The sequence below is a fragment of the Macrobrachium nipponense genome, chromosome 20, assembly GCF_015104395.2.
Source record: "Macrobrachium nipponense isolate FS-2020 chromosome 20, ASM1510439v2, whole genome shotgun sequence".
Lineage (NCBI taxonomy): Eukaryota > Metazoa > Arthropoda > Malacostraca > Decapoda > Palaemonidae > Macrobrachium > Macrobrachium nipponense.
Window position 1 is genome coordinate 32943313 of NC_061089.1, and position 11002 is coordinate 32954314.

The 11002-nt window shown below is 40.0% G+C and overlaps 1 protein-coding gene and 1 long non-coding RNA gene across 7 annotated transcripts in view; one reads left to right on the forward strand and one right to left on the reverse strand.

Moving 5' to 3' along the window:
- Positions 1–8647, forward strand: part of LOC135224500 (uncharacterized) — a 36142-nt gene extending 27495 nt beyond the window's left edge. For all 6 annotated transcript variants that reach the window (XM_064263529.1, XM_064263567.1, XM_064263548.1 and 3 more), the window contains one exon: positions 7772–8647. In XM_064263529.1, the coding sequence (XP_064119599.1) occupies positions 7772–8211 (440 nt within the window). In that variant the 3' untranslated portion in view covers positions 8212–8647. The remainder of the gene's footprint in view (positions 1–7771) is intronic.
- The window catches only part of LOC135224553 (uncharacterized), a 46343-nt gene that overhangs the window by 2448 nt on the left and 32893 nt on the right, over positions 1–11002 (reverse strand). The window contains exons 4-5 of the long non-coding RNA XR_010316763.1: positions 7660–8790; positions 6959–7212 (exon numbers count right to left, since the gene is read on the reverse strand). This is a non-coding gene — a long non-coding RNA (uncharacterized LOC135224553). The remainder of the gene's footprint in view (positions 1–6958; positions 7213–7659; positions 8791–11002) is intronic.

Here is an 11002-nt window from a genome sequence, read left to right on the forward strand (position 1 = left end):
CAACTATTGCATTTTATATTAGTGATTTCCTTTTGCACAAGCTGGAACAGCCATGGCAAAAGTGTGATCATTTGATTTTGGATGTCTTCCACTTCTTCTATTGTTTTCACACCAGCAAAGATTCTCTATTCCAGGAATAAAGGATGTAAACCACCTCCAACATTTGACTCCATCAGGAAAGTTTCTCTCTTTTAACACTATGGGGGCCAATGCATTGAAGTCTCTTTGCTAAATCTGTAGAGGAACACCCTCATAGATTACACTTTGACAGAGGTCTCTCATCTTAGAATGAGGGCATTACACAGGGACCTTACCTCTTGGCACACCATATCACCAACCAGTGGGCAAGCCTGGTTCTTCACAGGAGAGATATTCTTTGTTCTCTAGGTAGCTACCCCACAAAAGGAGCCTCTTGCTGTGTTGAGCTTATCTCTATACTTTTCCTCTGGGAAAGGTAGAGGCTGTGGCTGAGTCTTGGAGACAGGATTCCAGTACTCCATCTGTGCTGTGTCCTTCAAACCCTTACAGGAGGCAAAGGCACTTGTTGCTAACTTTTTAGGCTCATCAAAACCCTCTCAGAAGACTCAATCATCTTCCTTCTCCCAGATTGGTGGAGAGTCTTTGCAGCCCTTCTCTTCAGCCAGTCTGGAAGGGAGAAAAATTAAGTTTGCCAACCCTACTTAAGGCAGTGGAGGAAGGAGATTGCCACTTTTTGTGACAATCTCCTTCCTCCACTGCCTTAAGTAGGGTTTACTTGTCATCACATTTGACAAGAATGGTAGCAATAGGGAATGGGGCCTTGGGTCATATCAGTCCTTTGGAAAGGATACAGGCTTTCATTCAAGAATGTTCACCCACCTCTCTACTCTCCAGGTTCATGGAAATCTTGGGCCTTGACAGCAAAGGTGAAAACGACGACAGAGAAAGACATCATTGAAGGTGTAGTGTGTCATTCTCCATGTTTTTACAGCTGCCTTTTCTTCATTGATAAGACAACTGGGCGTTGGAGACCTGCTCGATCTTTTAGTATTGAATGAGATGGTTTCCCATTCCATAGCCTTGTGCTTCATACTGCTCAGTTGTGGCAGGTGGTCCTAGGTCATCAGCCATCATTTATAAGTTTTCTGTTTAGTATAGGTCATCAGCCATCATTTATAAGCTTTCTGTTTAGTCTGGTTGCAAACAGATTGAACCCAATTATCATGATAGAGTTGATCTGCTGGAATGTTCCGGCTGCCCACAATGTATCTCGCTGTAAAGTGACAAATACATGTTGGATATAGATTATTGATATACTTCTACTTCATAGCCCCTTAACCTGCTATGGCTCATGACAATCTCAGCCTTGTCTCAACAGTGAGAAGTCTGATCCTGGATCCTGACTGACTGTCCACCTTCTACCCTGGATAGGGGACGGGCATGTTGATTGTACTACCTCTGTACAGGCAGTCCCTGGTTATCAGCAGAGGTTCCGTTCCCAGGGGTGTGCCAATAAGCGAAAACTGCCATTAACCGAAACTCAGTCATTTTGGTGCCATAGTGGCGGTGATCACCAGTTATTGGTGCTGTAAGCACCCTTATGGCACCAATAACTGGAACTCATCCTGTTATGGTGCCATAAATCTCCGATTTCGTGGGGCTAGACAAGCAACATAAAACCGGATCACTGATAACCAGGGACTGCCCGTACAAGTTCAGCTCTGGCAGCAGCATAGCAATCATAGTCCTTGGCTTTCTCGAGCCGTTTCCCCAAGAATGAGCAGTCACACAGGAGTGTCACTGTACCATGGACAACCACAGGCCATCCAGAAAACCTGTTGGTCACAACAAAGAATGGCATCCCTGCGACACTGAAGAAATCCGCTGACAGACTCAAGGGCCTAGTTGGGTGGTCATTGTTCTGAAGAGGTTCCTGCTGGAGACTGGGTTGCAAAACTGGTAGGAAAACAAATGTACGACAGGTCCTCCCTCGCTGAAGCACAATGATCTTTATTATCCTGTTGGCATCTTGGATTGAGGCATTGTCCTCTGCTGCTGCACGAGCAGTGGTGATGGTCCTGATATATGGCCCAGCCTCAGCATAGTCTGTTTCGTCGTGTGATGTGAGCTGGCTGATGGGGGCATGCAACTGGGCATCAGGTATGCAGAGATGCTTGCCAGCATGCCACAGAGCTGTAAACAGATACCATGAGATTTTCTCCTCGAGACGTTGCAACCGGGGATTTTTGACCGCATTGAGAGCATAATGGCCGATGGGCTGTCTTCTATGTAAAATGTTGGAGGTTTATCAGGTACAGTTTGCATTTAGACATAGCCCAGGTTTCGGATAACATCTCCAACTCGATTTTGGTGTAGCGTGTCCTGGCATCTGTGAGGAAAGAAGAGCCACAGTAATAAGCGGAGTCTTCCATTGCTGTGGTCCTGTAGAAGGGCATATCCTAGTCTGTTGAGTCGAGAAGCATCGGTCTGTAGGGTAACTGGGAGGACTATCAAAAGAGGCAAGGACTGGTTGGCTAGCCAGGGAAGGCTTCACTTAGGGCACATGAGGGGTCTGAGAGGCTGATACCTACGAATTTCTCTTTGAACAACAGGATGTCATTGACTACTTTAGCACAATTCTTCGAGCCTTGTCTCCTCAAAGGCAGTAGGAGTCTCCTTTGACAGCAAATCCCATTGGACCTCTGGAATGCTGGAATTGGCCATAGGGTGTGACAAGTGTGGTTAATAACTTTTGATCCTCCACTACAAGTTGCATTTGCCAGTACCCATGCAGGGCATCTGCAGTGGTGAAGAACTTGGCCTTCGGATCAACACAGCACCTGCTTGACGATGGTGACGGTGACAGGTAGACTGGGCTTTTACTTGGCTGTTGAGGGTCTTAAGGTCAACAGTGATTCAAATGCCTTTGTTCTTAGGTACTACGACGAGTGGGTGACACTAGTCTGAGGGTTCATCACTGGCAGGCTTAATTGATGCCCTGATCTACCATGAACTCAAGCTCTGCCTTGACTTGTTCCCAGAAGGCATATGGCATTTGGTGAGGTGTGTTGATGGCGAAAGGTGCAGAATCTTCCTTAAGATGGATTCAAATTGGGGGTCCTTCCATTGGATTGAGTGGGGCTTTATTCAGTTCTTCCTGGAAATCAGCACGTCTTGAACTCTCCACGAAAGAAGTCTCTGGCTTCAACAGGGGATAATTGGCATAAAGAGGCAGCTCTGAACACCTGTTGACATTGGTAACATCCAGGATAGGTCAGGGAAACTGGCATAATAATAATGGCCAACTCTTTGCAGTGGCTATATGACAGCAGCAGTGTTCGGTCACCTTCACGGATTTGGATCCTCACTGGACAGGATTTCTCAGCTAAGGTGAGAGTAGCTGTGAAGGATTCTAAGGCAGGTGACATCATAGATCCATTTGCAGTGAACATTGGGGTAACTGGTGGGGGTTGTTATGAGCTCCTAGAAATGCACAGAAGGTGTCAGGATGCTGAGGGCCCATAGCGGATGTGGGCACCTGTGTCTGGCAACATCAGAATCCTGGATGTGATGTTACCATACAAGAGGGAAACCAAGATTGGCAGCAGTTGCCGTGATAGAAGAGGGTCTTCCCATCCAATGCAGCTCAGAGAGGGTGGTGTGGAAGTGGCACCCTGTTTAGCATCCCTTATCTTCTTCTGGCAGTACTTGTCGTATGTCCTTGTCGGTTGAAATAGTGGCACTGTCTGGCGGAGTACCTCTGTGCCTTGGCCCAGTGCCCCTTGTGGGCACAACTGCTACTGCAGGTGCTGGCTGCTGCTGGACACTTCTGATTTGTGCATGTGGTTGTACAACTGGCATGAAACACTATGTGATGGTGAGGTGGCACCCTTTCCATATTTTTTCTGCTTTCTGTAGTTAGAGAGGATGAAGCACAAATTGCAAAAGTAGCCTTCCTGGTGGGCTCAGAGATGCGACACGTGTTGAAAATATGCTGTAGAGAGACAGTGATGTCGAGGGCTAAGAGTTTCTCAGTCAGTCCTTCATTTCTGACTCCCATAATGATAATCATCTTCATCTGGGTTTGCTCACAAACAAGATCTACTGGGACAGACCTACTTTCTCTGCATTGTTCTTGAGGCTTGTGTAAAAAAAATAAAAAATAAATAAATGGTGAGCAGCTCCCTACGACTTAGATTCTCATTGCGAAGGCTCTTTATGTGTTCTTGAAGGGCATCCAAGACTTTGTCAACACTTAATCCTGTGTCTGTCTGGAAGCATGTCTAGGGTGTGCTCGAGGATCTTTTGTCTTTCCAAGGCAAGATACATCCTCATCTGGGTTAATTGTTTCTCTCTGGGTAACTTTAGCAGATCCACCATGACTGAATAATCATCCCATTGGCATTGCCATTCCCAAAAAATCTGAAAAGTTGCACTTGGGTGGAGGGGGGGTTGGGTTCTTAGCAATTGCTTTCTATAGAGGGGTTACCGACGGGGTCACTGCACTCTATGGTGGCGAGGTAGGATCTGCAGGAGTCTAAGGAGGCATGCTGGGGCTTCCTGTGGTTGCTTGCTGTATGAGTGGGGGCTAGCATTGTAGCAGTCCGCTTCCTTTTGCCTGTAAATTTCATCGTCCTCTCTCTGTCATGGGTCCCTTAATTCTTCCTGTTTTCTTTGTCTCTCCTCTTCTTTCTGTCTCTTCCTTTCCTCCTCTTGTCTGATCCTGGCATGGATTCCTCGATCCGTGATTTCTCCAGGTAATATATGAGCGAAAGGAAATCAGTTGATTGGGGTATCATCTGGGGATGGAGAGCAGGCAGAGACTGTGGACGGTAGACAGGATCTTATGAATACTGGGCAAATGGGGTGTCGTCATGTATGTCCTGAGAACATGGAGAATCCATTGTGAATTCTGTTTACCCCCACACAAGCTTAAAACAGAATAACAGAAATATAGAGTATCCGTATTTCAAGTGCAATGCATGAAATATTGGCACTACTAGTAGGCTTCTTAGGACCACCTTACCATGAAATAAAGTCCATTGCGTAAAGAGACAAGCAGGTAACTGTTGGTTATGGTCCGCTGTCAGCTTTCTTCCAGTTTGCTCTAAGTCTCCTGTATTTTCTCTTGCTTATTGTAACTTCTTCCTGTAATACCTTACCAGCGCCATGTTGGCTGGGACGAGATGTGAAACTAGCTCGTCTGAAATGTAGGTTCTTAATTAGGTAATATAACAAGGACAGTGCATGTGAGCAACTGAACTCGGAGGGGAAGTGACGTACGTACTGGTAGGCATTGGATTTGAATGCATTTGGTTGCCACTTATCACGTGTGAGGCAAGAATACAGTTCCCCTTACAATGTTATATAGTACGTGGAATGCAAGAATAAATTTTACAATGACAAATGCATGTTACATATAAATCACTGTATCTACTGTACACTTCCTCATCCTAGACCTGTGGGCAGTGGTGAACGATGCACTTAAAAAAAACTTTCTCCTCAGAGAGCTCAACAGAGCATTCATCTCCCCACATCATCAGAAGATTTTGGTAGTGCCTTGTAAGCCACACACCGAGTGGTACACAAGTCTGGTTAGACTAATGGTTGAGGTAACTATACTCTGTTTTTTTCCATCTGTCCATCCGCCTGTGGTGTTTACTCATGGTAACACTGCGTCCCGGGCTTTAAATAATTACGCTATGTGTAAGTTTTAGGTAATTAAAAGGATATCTGGGTGTACATTTGCAGCTGAAAAGTGTTTTAATAAATTACTGTATGCTAATTACACCGTTAATATTTGAAATAGGATATTATTATCATTGTTGAATGTAACTATCTATAGCCCGGGACGCAGTGTTACCATACGCAAACACCACAGGCGGATGGACAGATGGAAAAAAACAGAGTATAGCAAGTTACCTCAAAGCCACACTTGCACATTTGCAAATATCATCACACAGTTGAGTCCCTCGGTTTTTACATGTGGAGGTTATCCAGCATATCATGCAAGAGAGGCTTTCCTCATTGGGAAGGAGTTCCCATATCCTACCCTTCTATCAGCTGCACATCCACAAGTGCCATAATATAATTTAGTTTATCCACTTTCACATTGGGAGGTTATCCCAAGTATCCTGCAAGAGAGAGGCTTTTCTCACAGGACAAGGAAATGGAAGTCCGAGCACCTCCATCATTCTTCCACAAACATGCACCAGGAGAAGTTGGCAATCTTATGTGATTAATATCATAGAAGGGATAACTCTACGATTAGAGTATCTGTTGGGTGGATTGCAGACCTTTTCAGTTTCTTTAGCAAAAAGTTATCACTCAACCATATCTTATGTTTTCAAACTGAAGTGGTTGGACCTCTTATGCCTTGATGTAGTATCCATGATGATGACAAATTTCAAGTAGACCCCCAGATGAGATGCTGTTGTACCTGGTGTTGGCCATTAAGTACTATCTGAAAAGAACTCGGAACTCACTCCTTTTGGCCAGACTTTTCAATAGTACATACTGGTAAGTGTAAGATGGTGGTGTCCAGGAACTTGGTTCTGACTATCATGCCAGGTTACAATTCCACTCCTGGCCTCACTTCTCAGTGTTCAGGTAATGAGGGCAGAAATATGCCATAACCAAACTACCTTTACCTCATTCTACTCCAGGGATATTGCCCACAAGTCCTGATTGGATAATCATATCTAATCCAAGCTTGGTATGATTCTGGAAGTGCTCATGTGAATGGAATTGGTCTGCCCTTCCTTCCCTCTCCATTTTCCCAAAGCAGCATCCAGGCTGAAGTACACACTGGAATTGAATGAGGTACAGGCAAGCACTCAACAACCCTTGTTTTTCCTTTTTTTCAGTACCCTGGTAATAGTCAGTATAAAGCTGGCCATTCTTTACAACTCCCATAGGTCATGGCTCCTTACTTTACTTCCGTATACAACCTTGAGCCTTTTACATAGGTTGTACCTACCTTAACCATCCTACTTTGTCCTTGCGGCTGGAAAGGGGGTGAGTGAGCCACTGCAGTTTAACACTTGCATCTCTGAACAGAAATTTTCATGAAGTACTCCACCATCACAGTTGAGACTTGTGTCAATATGTGTATTTGTGCTGCACATAGAGCAAGCATCATGAACATAGGAAGTAGTGGTATAACAGCTGCAAGTCAGTCAAGACAGGAGTGTTCCATGGCCCGCATTAACAGTTAGTAGTGCTCCAGGTACCCTGTCAGATGTAGCAATGGGGCACCTTATTAGCAGAAGGTTAAATAAGTGCATGGCACAACGTGCCATGCATGCCGCACTGAATCAGCTGCTGTAATTACATAAGTTATGGATATATATATATATATATATATATATTTATATATATATATATATATATATATATATATCATATTATATATATATATATATATATATATATGGATATAATTGTTCTGTTACTATCTGTATTAGCTACCAAAATTATATTTAATATGTTTTATACATGAGATATGTTAGGAAATACTACGCATATAACATTTAGTTTTTCCGATATGAAATTATTCATCCCTAAGCAAACATAACTCATAGCATGTTAGTTTCATTAGTACTACTGATTGTGATTATTCATCTAAGAAGGCTGACTTTTGTTTGCTCTATGATTAAGTAGGAATGGTTCTGATACTACCTAATTAGTCTGCAGTAATGTTTGTTGTTTTGGTAATTTACTAAATATGCTGGAGATTGCAGAATATTCATATATCTTGAAGGTTGAATGTTTATTTTTATTTTCTTTACAGTGACAAGGGCCATGCTGGTGATTGGTCTAGGTGTCAACAGCCTACCTCTTGCAGCTGCATGCTATTTATCTGTTAAGGCTGTAGGCATAATAGCTCTGATTGGCCATCTCATCTATGCAAAAAAAATTAAAAATGTAGAATTATACAGAGATGAAATTGATAAGTACAATTACAGCCAGATATATGATCCAGTAATCCAGTTTAGTGAAAGTTGTGTATACATGTCATGGGCAATATGGTTGTATGCAACTACTCCAAGAACAATGTATGCACAATTAAGTTATTATCATCTTCCACTAACGCTCTTCTTAACAACACTGCTTGGTCATGTCTTTGGATTAACCTGGTTGTGGTTCACCAAGTCTAAAGTTAAAAAGCCTTTAAAGGATCCGAAATGTGTCCTTAGACTAGTACAATCATTAGAATATATTAGGACCTAAAACATTGTGATAAATTTTCTTTAAGAATTGTAGCTAACAGCATGAAGATGCTGTACGTAATTAGATCAGCGACAGTGCAGCAACTACGTTAATACATGCAACAGAGTGAAAAGTATCTGTCACCACAGGACTGTTTGATTGTAGCTCTCCTTCAGTATGCATACATTTTGCTGCTTATATATAAAAAAAATTCATGACACTTATGAATTTGAAGCAACAACTATCCACTATCTACAAATTATTTTCATAAGGTAGTTGTGATCACTCAAGCTATGAATAGTAAGGCCCATGAATTTTTTGTAGTACCTCTTTCAGTCTGTCTTCTGTAGTATACATCAAATGTGTTATTTTCTATTGCTCATGATTTCTCAAACTTTTCAATGTACAACAACAAACTGTTAAGCATCAACATTAAATGTTTTATGTAAGAAAATTATTCCAATTCTTTCATTCTCCTGTACCCATAAAAAACTGAAAATTAGCTTATCTCTCAATGGTGACATCTGAAGAGTTGTCAACTCCACTAAAAAGCCTGTTCCTTCTATTTAGCTTCATGCCATGCTGGGACCATTTTTGTGTCTGTAATATCAAGATGTCAGTAAAATTTGTCTACTCATAAAAAAACATGAACCACTGGTAGAATGAAAGAATTTCATAACACTCCCAAATCACCTTATTGATGGTAAACTTACATAGCGCCAGTTTCTTAGTAATCCAGAGAAAAGGAACAAAATCAAAGTAAAAACTTGGTAGAAAGAGAAACAACTGTTCCTGAATACGTACTACACTGTCTGTCTTGTTAATGGGTCAGTGATAAAGTACTATGCCTAAGAACAACATAAGATAACTCATGGTAAATAAATATATTAACAGAGCAGTGAACTAAGTCAAACTAAAATGTGTGGCAGGTGACAGGAAGTTTCTCCTGGACTATATCGTTCTCAGTTAAGAAGATTTTGGTCATTTTGCACATAAGGAAACCGACTTATTTAAACCTAAAACCTCAGCGGTAAAGGTGGATGAAGCACATAGATGGAGTGTTTGCTCTGTATTTATCCCGGATTTTGTTTTAATTTCTTCTAAATGCGACTAAGAGTAACCTTTGCGTGCTTGTGTTTGTGTGCGCGCATATAGACCAAAAAGGAATCATTAGTACACACACTCACAAATAATTGCTAAAATGGAACATGGACAATAATCAAATGGCTTGAAATTATGGCATTATTACAAGATCCATGATTTTCATTTCCAAAAAGAACACAAAGAAAGGAAAATCATTAAGAACCACCAAAATGTACTTTTAGTTTCTTTGGTAAACTAAGTACTGTAAATGATAGATCTCGGGTAAAGTCATAAACAATGGATTAAGCTCGAGGCCGAGATTTAAAAGGATAAATAGACCTGGCAGTGCTGCATTCTTTTCCTGGTCCCACCCTAACAATCTTAGAATCCTGAAAGGACATTTTTAATACTTTAACATCTGAAACAAAAGAGCGTATCAAATAAACAAAGGCAAGGTATGGTTGACCCTTTACAGCATACAGATGTAGAGATTTGATAAGAGATAACCTTTTATAATCTTTTAATTGCACAACCTATCCCAGAATAAGACTGCTTCCAAATTCCTTATAAGCCAACTTGATCTTACTGAAAGAGTTTATCGGGTACTGGGGTCACGTTTTTAAAGGATTGAAATGACTTGACCAATATGAAGAGAGTTTATGAATGGGCACGTTAAGCTACCAATATTCCAGATGTAAACTATTTTAAAATAAAGTACAGAACTTAATCCAGCTTTACTAGTAAACCAATAAGATTTTCCCCTTTGTCTACAAAGGAAAAAGTCCTAAACTTTTAGATTCAAATACGAAACAATTTGACGACACCACATGTAGGTCACAAAATGCTAAAGCATCTCATGTGTAAATCCCTTGGATTTTGTGCAAATTTCCTTATAAGGAACTAAAGTTATCATTTGTCAAGTATTGCTTCCACCTTCCATTTTTTCAAACTGCAATCTTTCAACTACTTTCTTTCCTATGGTTGCTTTGGTATTTTGTTTCACAACATTTGTTAAGTCATGATCTTTGATGGTGATTGAGGGATTACTTTGAATACCAGCATTTTGAAGAATTTTACTTGTACAATAAATTCACAATAAATGTTACCTGGTTTATAGCATTATAATTAGACTATTTACTTTAAAATTACTACAAAGATAAATGAAAGCCAAAAAAGTTATGCCATACATACAAATAAACAATCCACAATATCCTAAACTTAGTAGTAGGTATGTACTATGTAAGACCACACTAAAACCATGCAGGGCGTACCTATCTTATGTGAATGTTCTAGGTAAATTAAGTTATGATGGACCACCAGGGAAAATTATTGTAAAATGTGATTAGTTTATCTTTCAATAGATTCATTCTAACTAATGCAGAATTGTTTTATCTTTCAAAAGTTTAATTCTAACAAATGTAGGGTATTTTAAATCTTTATATATATATATATATATATATATATATATATTTATATATATATTATATATATGTATATATATATATATATATATATATATATATATATTTATATATATATATGTATATATAGTATATATATATATATATATATATATATATAGTATATATATATATATATATATATATATTATGTATATATATATATATATATATATATATATATATGTATATATATATATGTATATATATATATATATATATATATATATATATATATATATATATATATATATATATATATATATATA